The sequence below is a fragment of the Salvelinus alpinus genome, chromosome 13, assembly GCF_045679555.1.
Source record: "Salvelinus alpinus chromosome 13, SLU_Salpinus.1, whole genome shotgun sequence".
Taxonomy (NCBI): Eukaryota; Metazoa; Chordata; class Actinopteri; order Salmoniformes; family Salmonidae; genus Salvelinus; species Salvelinus alpinus.
Window position 1 is genome coordinate 28,565,394 of NC_092098.1, and position 16,278 is coordinate 28,581,671.

Sequence of the window (16,278 nt, forward strand, 5' to 3'; positions counted from 1 at the left end):
TACATGATACAGACAGCATCTTGATGTCATTATACTCCTTATAGTGTGCTCTAACATATGGAGTATGTCTGGATTCTGAAATACACATTTTTACATTAATTTATGAAACCCTAAAAATATTCATATGTATACCCTTTTTGATTTTGTTCATTTTAAGACATTGTTTGGAATAATATACTCTAAAAGTGCATCAAATTTACAGAGTGGGTTGTACAATATCACACGAATTAGAGGACGTATAGTATCATACATCTTACCCAGTTGTACAATATCATACGAATTGGAAGACGTAACCTATCAAACATCCTGGAGGGCTTACATTATTATACTACTTTCTCTGAGACCAGACTGCTGGTTGCGTCATAACAACAAAGGAGAATTAAAAAGAGAATTTACGTTGCTGGTTAGAACTAACGACAAAGGTTCTGAGAATTTACGTAAAATAGCCAGCGTCTGTCCATTCTGTTTTGTTTTGTTATTTTCTATCTGTTCCATGACTTATGGGGTCTTCAGCAAACAAGCTTCCGGTTTACATTCAAAGGTCAAATGTTGGTCATATATCAGAACATATCCATACTGTACATTCATCTCTGACATGGTTAAAAATCTAACCAGGCCACATCCCTAGCACTCAAAGATACAGTTCTCAACTCAAGTTCATAGACATTTGAGGTTTTCAAAACACTTTTACGCCTCACTTGACACTTGCCATCCCAGTTAAAAGCAGAGGACTGCTGTATTTGCATTCCACTGAGACTGTCGAATCTAAGTCTACGATCTCTGGAGGGACATTGAAGATCAGAACCATGTAAGCTGTCAGAGCAGAGAGATGTTCTCATACCACACAACGGCTTCGAGATGCTTTTCTTGTGTCTATCAATTCATATAGGCGTTGGGATTCTGGAGAAGGACAGCTAGGCCTCTAGGCCTGGAGGGCCACACAGTAGTAGCACTTTATAAGGTGACTCCAGGCATTGAGTGACTGTGTGTAGTGTGTGTTGGGTGTGTGCTGGGATGCCACTCTGGGAGGCAGCTAGAAGGCTGAGTCAAGGCTGGCCTGAGGTGAAGACCCCTTAATCACTATACTGCTGCCGTTGCTACCTGCACACATCACACACACGTCGCACTTGCGCTCGCACACACACACACACACACACACACACACACACACACACACACACACACACACACACACACACACACACACACACACACACACACACACACACACACACACACACACACACACACACACACACACACACACACACACACACCTGCAGAGAACGTAGCACCATTATCCCGGTCCTCTCAGAACCCTGAAACATGTTCCTCCGACTTACTGGCACTGCGAGGGAGGGAGTGGTCTAATTGAGAGCATACATCTCTTATCAGAACCCAGAGCCCAAAAGCACAACTTCCTCCAACGCGGCCTGAGGTATTTGTCTGCTTGGCCTTATTAAAATTGGAAGTCTGATATAACCATGATTGTATAACAGTCATGCACAGCGCATACAGTGGTGGAACGGTGATGAGTGCATGAATTCCCTGGTAAAATCCCGTACGCCAAAACACTCTTTTTGGCCATAATTTAACTTTTTGGCCAACTGTCTTAGGCCTTTTTCAGCCCTGTGATGTCATTCTGACCGCTTGTTTGGGTAGCTAACAGTATAGTTACATTTCAGTGCAGGATGTTATGAATAGGGAGGTAACAACATATCCCACCATAGGCTTAATTTGACCTGCCTGACAGGCACATTCAGATACCCCTGGATTTAGAGCCTCAGTCAGTTATTTGAAACTATGTGATACTTCAGCAGGTACAGCTGATCCCCTCGCAAAAGTCACCCCACCTCATCCCCTTCCAACACCACACTGAGACAGGAACAGAAGTCATCATCCTCTAACACTAACAGTTAGTGATCTGTCCTAGCTGTTGATATGATGAACCCTGGTCCGACCAGTAGAGTTCTTATTCCCTGCGTCAGAGGGGTCTTGTGATGACTGATGTTCGCAGTTCATTTTCCCCCTGTTTACATATCTCAGCCATCTGCTCTGTGTAGCTCAACCTCCAGCTGTCTTCCCCTGACCCCCACGGCCTGGGAAAAAGACACCTTATTCCAAGAACTCTCTCTTGTTCTTTCTTTTCGTTTTATCACGCTCTTTATCGTTCTCTCTTGTTCTCTTTAATTTTCTCATTCGCTCTCTGGGTTTCATGGAATACCAGCGAGTTCAAAGAAAGAGTGTGCTTCGTTCCTTCATCTGTCGCTGACAATGCTGTGTTAATGGTGGGAGTTAGCTGATGCTGTGTTAGCAGATGCTGTGTTAATGGTGGGAGTTAGCAGGTGCTGTGTTAACGGTAGGAGTTAGCAGGTGCTGTGTTAATGGTGGGAGTTAGCAGATGCTGTGTTAATGGTGGGAGTTAGCAGATGCTGTGTTAGCAGATGATGTGTTAATGGTGGGAGTTAGCAGATGCTGTGTTAGCAGATGATGTGTTACTGGTGGGAGTTAGCAGATGCTGGGTTAGCAGATGATGTGTTAATGGTGGGAGTTAGCAGATGGGTGGAACCTGAACAGGGGGGCATGAAAGGCTGTGTGGGGCAGAAGGTACTTAAGTCACTTCTGACGAATGCTTACCTGCCATTTCTGTGTCTGACACGCATACACCACCGTTAGCCAATTAGGAGCAATTAGGCTGGCCTCTCCCAAAAAGCCACTTAAATATGGAATCCGCAGTAGGGCAAAACTGCACCACTGTCCGCTCCACGGCCGTTGTTATTGTTTTGTTTTTTTGACAAGCAGAGGTGGGGAGCTTTGGGGGAGCTCTGCGCATCAAGGGAAAAAATTGTGCGTGCAATTATGTCAGAAGGAAAACAGTATTTGTTGCTTGCAGTAACTTCTTTGTTGTTGTAATATCTCAAACGGATATGGCAGTTTCACTATTAAGGATTCCAGCTTTAATGAATACCCTCTCAGAGATGAGAGAGCAACATGAGTGTTGCTTCTATTTTTGTCCGCAATATTTTTGCGAATGTAAGTAAAGTGCAAAACAGCTTGCTTAATATATTTGCCCTCTTATTAAAATGGACCGACCAGAAATGACTATATATTTTTTTGTACCCCTTTTTCTCCCCAATGTTCGTGATATCCAATTGGTAGTTACAGTCTGGTCCCATCGCTGCAACTCCTGTGCGGAATCGGGAGAGGCGAAGGTCGAGAGCCATGCGTCTTCCAAAACACGACTGTGCCAAGCAGCACTGCTTCTTGACACACTGCTCGCTTAACCCGGAAGCCAGCCGCACCAATTTGTCGGAGGAAACAGCGTACAGCTGGCGACCGAAGCCAGCGTGCATGCACCCAGCCGCCATAAGGAGTCACTAGAGCGCGATGGGACAAGGACATCCTAGCCGGCCAAACCCTCCCCTAACCCTGACGACGCTGGGCCAATTGTTCGCCATCGACACTGCAACACAGCCCGGGATCGAACCTGGATCTGTAGTGACGCCTCTAGCACTGATCAGTGCCTTAGACCGCTGCGCCACTTGGGAGACTAATAACTTTAATTGAATTTGAATATTGTTTTTGTTTGCAGAGATCGAAGCAAATGAGGCTTGCGATTGGCTGAGAGCGGCCGGCTTCCCCCAGTACGTGCAATTATACAAAGGTAAATACTAAATATGAATTCTCTCAAGCCATCAAGCACAATCTATTACAGTACAAACCACATCCACATGTTTGCTCATCCATAGCAAACAGTGTCATATCACACATTCATTTGCCTTGTTTGCCTTTCAGATTGCAGGTTCCCCATTGCTATAGACTGGGTAAAGAGTGATCATGGTTTCCTGGATAAGGACGCGCTAGATTCCCTCTGCAGGTGAGAAGCTAGACTTTCCATCCACTCTCTCCTCACCAGCACCTCCTCATAGAGAGAGAGTGTGTGAGAGAAAAATAGAAAGAGAGAGAGAGAGTCTGTGTTGGGAGTGGGTCCCATGCTGCTGTGTTTGTTTAACCGCCATGCTTCTCTGCTTCCAGGAGATTAAGCACTTTAAACAAATGTGTGGAGCTGAGGCTGGAGCTGGGCAGATCAAAAAGACGGGTGAGTGAGAGTGAACGCCATGGAACACCAACATGGCAACTCTGTCAGAGCCACCGGAGGAACCAGAGGAAAAGCTCCTCGTTAGCATTTATCGCTTTGATTTCCACTGATATTGATGGCTGGATAGATAGAGGAGTTTTGAGGGTTGGTGGAGCTAACTTCATTAGTCTCTGTTTGAGAAAGTGAGGCGAAAGCGAAAAGAATTAGGGCAAAAACTCATCTAGAATTAATAATGTTGCATAATAATTTTCTCAGTCTAGTTATCTCAGAATGTAGTTGTCTTTGTGAAAGACGTCTCCAAAGAGTTACACGATGTCCAGAAATAGATGGCCTTGTTTTTTTGTTGCTACATGGCTTCTTATACAGCATCTTGATTGTCTGCTTGTGATTCTCAGGGGGAGGGGTCAGAGGACGAGGAGCCCTGTGCCATCAGCACAAAATGGGCCTATGAGAGGCGGACAAGGCGCTGGCGTCGCCTGGAGGGAATGGGCTTCCTACATTCACCGGACAGCCAGGGCATGTCCCTGTGTGACGCCAACGACCGCCACGAGGTCTACTCCCTTCATAGCACCAGCAGCACAGAGAGCGAGGGCTGTGAGAGCCCCAAGACCGCCATTGACGACCAGGAGACCAGCGGGAGCTCTTCTCGCTGCTCCATCAACAGGATCCCATCCCTAGACACTTCATTTAGTGGGCCCCCCTCCCCAGGGGGTGAGACGCCCAGTTTTAGCAGCGCTGAGGAGCGCTTCCTTGACAAGCCCCCCAGGAAGAAGGGCCCCAGTCTGCTGAGGAAGATGGAAAAACTGCGTCTGAGGGGCACGTCCAACCTCCACTCCCCCGCCCACAGTGGCCTCAGCAGGGCCAGGCTGGTCATCTCTGGCCCCATGCTCCAGGATAGTCTGGATGTTGAGCACAGGCTGAGACGGCTTCAGTGTCTGGACATCTCCACCCTGCAGCACAGGGATAGGGACCGTCCAGGCAGCCAGGCCTCCTCCTCACCTTCCTCCCCCCACTCGGGCAGCAGCAGCCCCAGCCCTTCAGAGAGCAGCAGTACTGTCAGCACCCCCAGCCCCATCACCAGAGTACGCAGCAACTGCCGGGTCCGAGAACAGCATCAGGGGGGACTCCACAGAAACCCGGTCCGAGAGCACCAGGACTACAAGAACGACAGAAATAACCATGAGAGCCTGGTCTTCCAGATCCCCCAGGGGCACAAGCCAGGCACATTTCCCACAGCCCTCACCCACAACAACTTCCTGTTGCCCATAGACAACACCTCCATCAACTGGAGGACTGGGAGTTTCCACGGGTACCGCGGGAGACGGAGCAGGGGATGTGCAGCGGCCAAGGACAAGGATTCCACCTGCTGCATCTCCCTAGCCTCATTGGACCACCGGGCCAGTATCTATGACAACGTACCGATAGGCCAGGTGATTGGCCAGGAGGTGGAGCATCACAGGGAGGCGGAGACGGGGGAGATCAGTGAAAACGATGATGTCTTCTCCGCGCTGGACAGCGTGATGGAGCGTATCATCGGCCTGCAGCAGCTCGTCAACACCTGGACAGACAAACTGCTGGAGGACGGTGAATCGGAGTCTAACCACCGCTCCACACCCTCGCCCTGCCCCTCGTCCTCCTCCAATCACATCCACCTGGAGGTCGAGGAGGCAGAGGATTTGGGGCCAGGAGACATGGGGGGGGAGGGTGAAGGGGACGAGGAGAGCCTAGAGAAGGAGTCTGCGGATGGAGATGATCCTGAGGCACAGTCCCCACCATGTAGTATCAGGTGAGAGCAATGTCAGCTGGTCTGAGTACTCATTAAAAAGTCTTTATTACTCTATCACCCCCTCTCTGAGCCCACATTAATATGGCTGCCATTCTGTTGTCTATTGTGTATGTATGCAGACGGAGCCAGCACCACTGGTCCAGCGAGCAGAGTCTTCCATCAGTTACCCCCAGCAGCTCAGGAGTCGAGGCCCAGTCTGTTTCTCAACTTCACCTTCTGCAGAAACTCTCCCTGCTTAAACTCACTGCTCTCATGGACAAGTACTCCCCATCTAGCAAGCAGGGCTGGAACTGGTAAGGAATGGGAAGGGGAGAGGGAGGGGGAGAGGGAGAGATGGAATGGTATGGGGAAGGCTGTGGAGAAAGAAGGAGGGAGGGGATGAATGGCAAAAATGAGGAGGAGAGCAATGAGGGAGAGGTGGGGAAGAGGGGGAGGAGGGGAAGAGGAGGAAGATTAGAGGCAGCTTGTTCAGAGGTTCATTTATTATTTATGTGAAGCTGCAACCTTGCTGTGCCTCTCAAGACAAAACACAGAATGCTTCAAGAGCAATAAACCCCCCTGCCGAAAAAGAATATTAAAAAAATTCAGTGTCTGAAAGAAATGACAAAGTATAACCTTCAGCTTAGATTTGTGGGGAAATTATAGACAGCTTCTCTTTATTCCTTTTTGGTTAAGGTCTGTGGTGTACACTCCCATCTGGCTCTTAGAGGGGTGTGTCTAGGTAACTTTTCTGGCATTGGCCAGGCCTCTCTCTCTTATTTCATTAAAGGGAGCTTGGATCCCAAACAATTTTACTTTCTGGCAAAACATCGGTTTACATTTGGGAAAAGTGAAGTGCTTACACATCCCAAAGTTTCCCTGCGTTTTTAGTTTGTTATTGATTTGAAAGAGGCAGGCATGTGCTCAACATCTGCTAGAATTCGTTGAAGTGTTTCCAGTGCAGGGTGAAGACCTATGGCCTATAGAGTACATTAATGAAAGATATAGTGGAATGTTAACTCAAACATAGTGGCTAGGAACTTTTCCTCTTGGTGGTTAACGGCAGTGACCTCAAATAGCGTTACACAGGAAACACGTAATGATGCATGGGAACCATAGATGTAACATGCGCCCGAATACAACAGCTGTAGACCTTACAGTAAGTATTTCACTGTAAGGTCTACACCTGTTGTGACAAATAAAATGAGATTTGATAGAGATAGATAGAGGACACATCTTCATATCTGTCCCATTATAGCGTCCCTGACAGCGCCATTGAGGCTATCTCCATTTTAAAGTGGTCCATTTTCTTATTTTTCATTGGCTGATTGCTCCCAACTCATAGGAATCCCCACCCAGTTGACTACTTTAAAATGGCGGAAGCCCTCAATGGCAACGTCCATACTAAAATGGGTTATATCCATGATGAGTCCTCTATCTATCTCTATGATGGGAAGTCAACACATCCTAATCTGTCAGAATGAGATTTTGCTTTCATTGTTTGTAGCTATTTCCTCACCCGTGTTTCGAAATCTGATCTCCTAACTTTGGATCCCCCACGGATCAATTAATAAAGTGTTTGACATTATTCATTTGTGTAGCGAACTGGAGTAAGAGTGATTGCTTAAAGCGGCAATCAGCAGTAGAATCAATAACAAAGAGTCTCCCCAGCCTTGTTTCGGTAAAAAGCTTAGGGATGGGGCTGGAGAAATGGAACCACTCTCAAATTCCTAGACAGGGCTATGGATGCAAGGACTGGCCATTCATTATATCAAAATTATAACCATGCTTTGAGGCTATATAGTGTTTGTTTACATTTACTTTGTTGACAAACATTGGAGTGTTGGGGTACGACAGTTCAAATAAGCTCAAGAAGGTATTTATAAGTTATATTCTTCAAGAATCAATTTCTACATATAATTAATTTTGATGTAGCAATTGATGTAGCATCTGCTGAGTTCCCCTTTAAGGCAAACGGACAGGGTAATTGACTTTTTGAGAGCAGAGTAATTGGGCTATTTGTTTTAACAATCATTGAGCTAACTACAAAATAAATAACCTACTCCTGCCTCTCATCGCTTTCCCATTGATCCTGAGCTTCAGTATTCTGTACAAGTTTCATTCCAGATAACTGTTGTCTTATTTGCTGTGGCCAAACACCTTTCCCCTTGGCTTTGTCTCTAATGAACAATATCTACATGTGGTTATTACCTAGCAGGGAGAGGCTGGGGCTCCTCAAACACATGACCAAACAGGAAACTCTCTCTCCCTCACTCACTCATTCATTCACACAATTACATGAAATCCTGAGCAGAACACCATTATTAAGCTAATGAAATGAGGTGGACGCAGAAGATATGTTTTAATTGAACAGCTGAAGACTAGAATGGAAATGCAGTCCGTAATGGGAGAGAGCACTATCAAAGAGAAGCATGCTGTATGAACATTTGTGAATCTAATTCCAGTCGACTCATCATACATTTGATTGGCTCTGAAGCTAGCTATCTCAAGGTGCCTGAACTTTGAGAGGGAGGATTTAAATTGTCTTCATGTTATCTTCTTGGCTACACTGGCCGTTACCATGGCACTCACTTGCTGGCTTATGAAAACACTCGCTGGGCTTTAAAAGAAATATCCCGTCAGAGTCGTACACAAAGCCCTCTGCTAAGTGCATGTGTGAGTCTTGGTCAGATCCCTATGTAGGCTCCCACTGGACACAGATGTGAGATCAACGTCTATTTTTGATTTACATTTGGTTGAGTTGTCAACTAAGGCGAATTCAACAAATCAAAATCTACAAAACATTGGATTTAGGTTAAAAGTTGTGTGAAAAAGATTCCCTTACATTGATGACTTTTTGCTAATACAATCAGTTTGCCACATTGATTCACCATCATTACGTATCATTTTGTTTCTGAGATGACATGGAAACAACGTTGATTCAACCAGTTTTTGTGTAGTGGGTTCTTACATATTGTACAAAAATACAATGCAGTGTTGTTTGAAGTAGAACATATCCAGAAGGAATAAAATACAATGCAGTGTTGTTTGAAGTAGAACATATCCAGAAGGAATAAAATACAATGCAGTGTTGTTTGAAGTAGAACATATCCAGAAGGAATAAAATACAATGCAGTGTTGTTTGAAGTAGAACATATCCAGAAGGAATAAAATACAATGCAGTGTTGTTTGAAGTAGAACATATCCAGAAGGAATAAAATACAATGCAGTGTTGTTTGAAGTAGAACATATCCAGAAGGAATAAAATACAATGCAGTGTTGTTTGAAGTAGAACATATCCAGAAGGAATAAAATACAATGCAGTGTTGTTTGAAGTAGAACATATCCAGAAGGAATAAAATACAATGCAGTGTTGTTTGAAGTAGAACATATCCAGAAGGAATAAAATACAATGCAGTGTTGTTTGAAGTAGAACATATCCAGAAGGAATAAAATACAATGCAGTGTTGTTTGAAGTAGAACATATCCAGAAGGAATAAAATACAATGCAGTGTTGTTTGAAGTAGAACATATCCAGAAGGAATAAAATACAATGCAGTGTTGTTTGAAGTAGAACATATCCAGAAGGAATAAAATACAATGCAGTGTTGTTTGAAGTAGAACATATCCAGAAGGAATAAAATACAATGCAACAACTTAGTCATACTTCTGTAAAGTTGCCCTTTCTTCATATAACTTCTATTTCAAAAACCTTTTTACCTTCAAAAGCAACACTAGAAGTCCATCTTGAATTGTTTGTGTCTCCCCTCAGGACATTCCCCAAGCCTCCGAGGAAGACCAAAGCCCCAGAGCTGAAGGGCAGGAGGGTGTTTGGTGTACCCCTCCTCCACGGTGTGCAGCAGACAGGGGAACCACTACCCCCCAGCATCCTCAAGGCCATCATTTTTCTGAGGACAGAGTGTCTCGATCAGGTACTGGACTCTAACCTCCTGTACCACCAATATACAGTTGAAGTCGGGAGTTTACAGAATAATAGTAGCGAGAATAATAGTCGAGAGAATGATTTATTTCAGCTTTTATTTCTTTCATCACATTCCCAGTGGGTCAGAAGTTTACATACACTCAATTAGTATTTGGTAGCATTGCCTTCACTTGTTTCACTTGGGTCAAACATTTCAGGTAGCCTTCCACAAGCTTCCCACAATAAGTTGGGTGAATTTTGGCCCATTCCTCCTGACAGAGCTGATGTAACTGAGTCAGGTTTGTAGGCCTCCTTGCTCGCACAAGCTTTTTCAGTTCTGCCCACAAATGTTCTATAGGATTGGGGTCAGGGCTTTGTGATGGCCACTCCAATACCTTGACTTTGTTGTCCTTAAGCCATTTTGCCACAACTTTGGAGGTATGCTTGGGGTCATTGTCCATTTGGAAGACCCATTTGCGACCAATCTTTAACTTCCTGACTGATGTCTTCAGATGTTGCTTCAATATATCCACATAATTTTCCTGCCTCATGATGCCATCTATTTTGTGAAGTGCACCAGTCCCTCCTGCAGCAAAGCACCCCCACAACATGATGCTGCCACCCCCGTGCTTCATGGTTGGGATGGTGTTCTTCGGCTTGCAAGCCTCCCCCTTTTTCCTCCAAAGATAGCGACAGTCATTATGGCCAAACAGTTCTATTTTTCTTTCATCAGACCAGAGAACATTTCTCCAAAAAGTACGATCTTTGTCCCAATGTGCAGTTGCAAACCGTAGTCTGGCTTTTTTAATGGCGGTTTTGGAGCAGTGGCTTCTTCCTTGCTGAGCGGCCTTTCAGGTTATGTCGATATAGGACTCGTTTAACTGTGGATATAGATACTTTTGTAGCCGTTTCCTCCAGCATCTTCACAAGGTCCTTTGCTGTTGTTCTGGGATTGATTTGCACTTTTCGCACCAAAGTACGTTCATCTCCAGGAGACAGAACGCATCTCCTTCCTGAGCGGAATGACGGCTGCGTGGTCCCATGGTGTTTATACTTACGTACTATTGTTTGTACAGATGAATGTGGTACCTTCAGGCATATGGACATTGCTCCCAGGGATGAACCAGACTTGTGGAGGTCTACAATTTTTCTTCTGAGGTCCTGGATGATTTCTTTTGATTTCCCCTTGATGTCAAGCAAAGAGGCACTGAGTTTGAAGGTAGGCCTTGAAATACATCCACAGGTACACCTCCAATTGACTCAAATGACGTCAATTCGCCTATCAGAAGCTTCTAAAGCCATTTTCTGGAATTTTCCAAGCTGTTTAAAGGCAGAGTCAACTTAGTGTATGTAAACTTCTGGCCCACTGGAATTGTGATATAGTGAAGTATAAGTGAAATAATCTGTCTGTAAACAATTGTTGGAAAAATTACGTGTCATGCACAAAGTAGATGTCCTAACCGACTTGCCAAAACTATAGTTTGTTAATAAGAAATGTGTGGAGTGGTTGAAAAACGAGTTTTAATGACTCCAACCTAAGTGTATGTAAACTTCCGACTTCAACTGTATACATTACTGCTCATGCATTATTAAAGCCAGAGTCCTTAATTGAAACAAACAATAACATAGCCGTTTTGGATAAAAGCTGAGGGAAATGTAACCACTCTCAAATTCATCCATTATATCAACATTATAGTTTTAACAATGTTGTGTGTTTACATTTATATTGTTTACAAACATTGGTGTAAAACAAGCTTATATTTTGGGTTCTGATGGAGTACGACAGTTGAACTTAGCTCATGAGACATTGATAAGTTATATTCTTCAAGAATCAATATATCATTAATTTGTAAATATATGTAGCAGCTAAGGATTCTAGCTTTATAGGGACAGTTCACCCAATATCAAAGTTGGTTAGATGTTTTCATACCTCGAAAATGGTCTAAAGTCAAGTTTACAGTCCCGATTCCATGTGATCTACAGTGGGCTCTCTACATAATGTCATGGAATATGGACCACAGTTTACAAGGCACTTAGATTCATGGGGTGAACTGTCCTTTTAAGATTGCGAAGGACACCCAGGTCTGGGCCATCAGCTATTCCTCTCCAACCTATTAACATCAGTGTCATGCACTGATACTATGGCGTACACAACACCTGGGTTGAATTACACCCCCCTGACACCTTGACCTACTGTAAATTGGAGTCATGGTTAAACACAGTGGAGGGTCCTATACTGAGAACAGAGACAGATGAGCATGAGGAATGGGAGGTCCGCTTTCATTTATCTTCCATGTTGAGGGTGGGTTATGAGGTGCTTTAGAGGGATCTCCTACTTACAAAGATGAATGGAAGTTATCCTAGTTCGACAGGCCTTAGGATAGCCTCCTACATGAGTCTGACCTGCCATCCCGGCTTTAAAACCCCCATTCCACACCACACGCACACACTCCTAACCCTCTCGTTCTCTCAGGTGGGTCTGTTTCGAAAGTCGGGGGTGAAGTCTCGTATCCAGTACCTGCGCGACATGGTGGAGGCGGACCCAGAGGCCGTGTCCTACGAGGGCCAATCAGCTTTTGACGTGGCTGATATGGTGAAGCAGTACTTCAGAGACCTACCAGAACCTGTGTTCTCCAGCAAGCTCTGCAAGTCCTTTCTGCATATCTACCAATGTAAGAGGATAGAACTTACAACACTGCTTGGGCCAGTACAGTAAAGACTGGATTGGCTAAACATGCAAGAAAGGTTAAAATGCTGGCTAAGTAGGCAGATTGAAACCAGTTTTGGACATTTTTATAGTATAAGCACAATGAGAGAATCACAAAGCAATTCTATCCACATACTTACATGTCTTGCTCCCACCTCCACAGACTTCCCCAAAGAGCAGCAGTTCTGTGCGGCCCAAGCAGCCATCTTCCTCCTGCCTGATGAGAATCGTGAGGCCCTGCAGACACTCCTCCTCTTCCTCCGAGATGTGGTGGGCTGCGTGGATGAAAACCAGATGACCCCCACCAACATCGCTGTGTGTCTGGCCCCCTCCCTCTTCCATCTCAACACCCTGAAGAGAGAGGACAACACAGCAAGGTACGGTGCTCTGTCTCCTGAGGAGGAGGATGACGTCAAGTTTCCCCTAGACTCTAGGGTCTTACTCTAGATGCTGATCTATGCAGTTTGAGAATTTTAACCATAGTGGTTGAGCTTAGGATTGGGGGAGGGTGCTGGTCAATGTAGCCAAGTACAGTCCACTGCCTCCTGGACAAAGTTAACCCCTAGATGCTGATATAAGATCACTTATGGGGTTTTCAACCATAATGGTTGAGGTTAGGATTGGGGTGTAAGATGATCCTGGATCTGTGCGTAAGAGCAACTTCTAGACGAGCAGAGGTCTGGGGGTCTGGGTCCCACATTCCTAGTTAGAACTCCCTCTTACTTTGTTGCATAAGATTACTCCGGTGCACATTGCTTTGCATTCATCGCTACAACTGCAGGTTTTAATTTGTCTGTTTGAAATGTTGTGTTTGTTTTTCCTTCTTCTTACGCAGCATCAGATTCATGTTAATGTGTGGAGTTTGGTTCTTTGAGTTCCCAGAGATTACATCAACTGTAGTAATGTAGCCAAACCCCTATTTCCCTGTGCGGTAATGAATAGCTGTCGGATGGGTTTAGTTTAAAGGCAGAGAGAGAGAGACTTATGTAACCCTGCATGAATCGCCCATCTGGACATCATTTCTCTTAGATAGAGGAGATATTATATATTTAATACTGTTCAGCTGGTTACTGCAAGAGAAAGATAAAAAGGGGAGAGAGGGGTGGAGGGAAAGAGAGGGGAGAGAGAGAGAAAGAGACGGTCCAGGTGAGAAACAGGGAGACACATTTGCACATGATTCATTTTTCAAAACACATCTGTCTATGAACTTAGCTTTTGAGTCTGGCGCTCAGCTCACAAGACTAGTTATCTGTAGTTGTTGGCAAAGATAGACACACAAACACACACACAGCTCAGCTGCACACACTCTGCTGTTACCCGGTATTCTGACAGCATGTCTAGAAGTTCCAACTTCACGTCGAAAAGTCACGTGGTGGACCCAGTGATGTCATATCGCACAGGCCTGATTGTGTCTGATGTAGCCGGTCAGAGACAATAGACCACCCCCCTCCTCCTCCTCCTCTTCCTTGTGCCAGGCCAGCAGTCCAGGGGAGCCAGCGGGCTCAGCCATTACCCCACAGGCTGTAAGAGCAGAGCACTGATGGAAATCAGAACACAACACACACTCTGTATCTCCCATCACTGGAAACAGAGTTCTGCCTTGATACACGTCACACTCTCACACTGGAAACAATGACCAGAACAAATCAACTCCACTCCAATGGACTGTTGTGTTGTGGCACATTGTGCTTCTAGGATACAGTGGCGTTAGTAAATCTTTTGCTGTTTTGCTTTGCTACATATTTTAATTAGTTTGGAAGTCGATGCTGACGTTGCTTTTTATATTGAATAGCAGTCCCTTTTCTCAGTTTCTGCTTGTAAGGGTCACAAATAAACTGCATAGTATGAGTCTATGGAAGCCTAGCGTAGCAATAGAAACTACTCCATACATTTTCAACTCTGATGTAATGACATTTCCTGTTTCTCTGACCTAGGTCAAGACAAAGGAAGTACAGCCTGGGTAGGCCTGACCAAAGGGACCTTAGTGAGAACCTGGCTGCCACTCAAGGCCTGGCCCACATGGTGACGGAGTCCCTGTGCCTCTTCAAGGTACACACTACAGTAAAGTTAGGGTACAGCCTGTTCTAGCCACACTAATCCACATCACATGTATGCACAGCGTGTAGGTGTTACTGCCAAGACCCAGCAGAGCACACACCATTCTCTCATGAGTGTACTCTCTCTGTGCAGTAGTACGTAAAGTACGTTACAAAAAGCAGACAGACACTTTTCCTATTGTTCATAACCATAACCCATCTGCAGGGGCAATTAAATGAGGCACTTCATCTATGTTATTCAGTTCAGTCAGTTCATTTTATTGACTTGATTATACCGAATAAGAATATCAGAAAATGAGAACATGAATGCCAACAGGCTATTAATCACCATAGCCTCGCTTAATGCAATAGTATATCAAATGGTCAAGAAGTCATATGTAGTTTCTTGTGACAGACGTTAACACGCAATATTTGGTTCTGGTTGTCGAGATGAAGTCATATGTGGCCCTATTTGTGAAAACGTCAAGCTAACTCTTCCTCTCTCTTTCTCTGATCCTTCCAGCTTCCAGAGTTCTGGCCGGGCCAGAGTGTGAGCAACCCCAGTGAGGAGACTGTCTGGATGGATGGGGGTCGGAGTTCGCCCTCTCAGGGTGGGGAGGAGGAGCAGGATGAGAGGGCCAGACTGGTCCAGACCACCCAGCACCTGTTGAGAGAGGCCAGGGAGAAGAGTAGAGGCTGGGAGTCCTGCTCTGGACCAGACAATGTGGACCTGGTTTTTAAGAAGGTGTGTGGTGGAATCTGATGGAATGAATTAATTAATTCATGAATAAAATAAAATGAATGAATACAGTGACCAATAAACGTTTTTGACAGCAAGCCACTACCAAAACAACACCTATAAAGAACAGCCCAGACTAATGAAAGGTTAATTATGTATGAGTCAACATAAAAACATTCTCCAGTGAGTCAGACACATTAAGCACACAGAGCTTGAGCTGAGATGTGTGTCGAGTAAGAGGGGTTATCAAAGGTCAAAATCATGTTCTCACACTGGGTCTCACCCCCCCCCCCATCCCATACCAGGTCGATGATGGCTGGCCCCTGCGGTTGTGGAAGGGCTCTGTTGAGGTAGATGCTCCCCAGAAAGAGGCCCTCCAGCGGGTCCTGAGGGAGCATGGGCACTGGGAGAAGACCCTCAAACAGTCTGCAGTAGTCCAGACCCTGACCAAGGACACCGAGGTCTACCGCTACCTCCTGCAAGGCCTGGGATCCCGGCCGCCACAGGAGCACCTGCTGCTGAGGTAATGAGGTGTTACCAGGGCGACGCTGCATTGGTCTTTAGACAGGCTGCTGACTCTGCTGCTTAAGAGTATAAGGGACAGAGGAGTCAGGGACAGAGTTTAGCTTGGACTTGAACACTCTGGCTAAAGCATTACAGTGAATGAAAAATGAAAAAGCTAGTTTAGTTTAGTTACATTAAAGTGTTGGGGTCAAAGAATTGTTGACTGTTTACTCAAACACCCAGTCAAATGGTAGCTGAATATCTGAGGGTCTATTTCTCACTCCGCTTGAGTCTGAAGTCTGTTTTAATCTCCTATCATTTCCCTATGCAGGACCTGGCAGTCAGACCTGTCGGCTGGCCCTGCTTATGTGTCGGCTGTGTCTACAGAGCACCGTGAGGCACCCATGGAGGGGGTGAGAGCCCAGGTCCTCTCTTGTCTCTACCTGGTAGAACCCCTGGGGGCCAAGAGGTCCCGACTTACACACCTCAGTCGTACAGATACAAGG

At 45.4% G+C, this 16,278-nt stretch overlaps 1 protein-coding gene across 2 annotated transcripts in view; it reads left to right on the top strand.

Moving 5' to 3' along the window:
• The window catches only part of LOC139538055 (rho GTPase-activating protein 7-like), a 63,805-nt gene that overhangs the window by 44,320 nt on the left and 3,207 nt on the right, over nt 1-16,278 (top strand). For both annotated transcript variants that reach the window (XM_071339994.1, XM_071339995.1), the window contains exons 2-13: nt 3,593-3,664; nt 3,796-3,877; nt 4,036-4,099; nt 4,495-5,885; nt 6,005-6,178; nt 9,637-9,796; nt 12,260-12,458; nt 12,657-12,870; nt 14,428-14,542; nt 15,053-15,274; nt 15,574-15,791; nt 16,104-16,277. In XM_071339994.1, the coding sequence (XP_071196095.1) occupies nt 3,593-3,664; nt 3,796-3,877; nt 4,036-4,099; nt 4,495-5,885; nt 6,005-6,178; nt 9,637-9,796; nt 12,260-12,458; nt 12,657-12,870; nt 14,428-14,542; nt 15,053-15,274; nt 15,574-15,791; nt 16,104-16,277 (3,085 nt within the window). The remainder of the gene's footprint in view (nt 1-3,592; nt 3,665-3,795; nt 3,878-4,035; nt 4,100-4,494; nt 5,886-6,004; nt 6,179-9,636; nt 9,797-12,259; nt 12,459-12,656; nt 12,871-14,427; nt 14,543-15,052; nt 15,275-15,573; nt 15,792-16,103; nt 16,278) is intronic.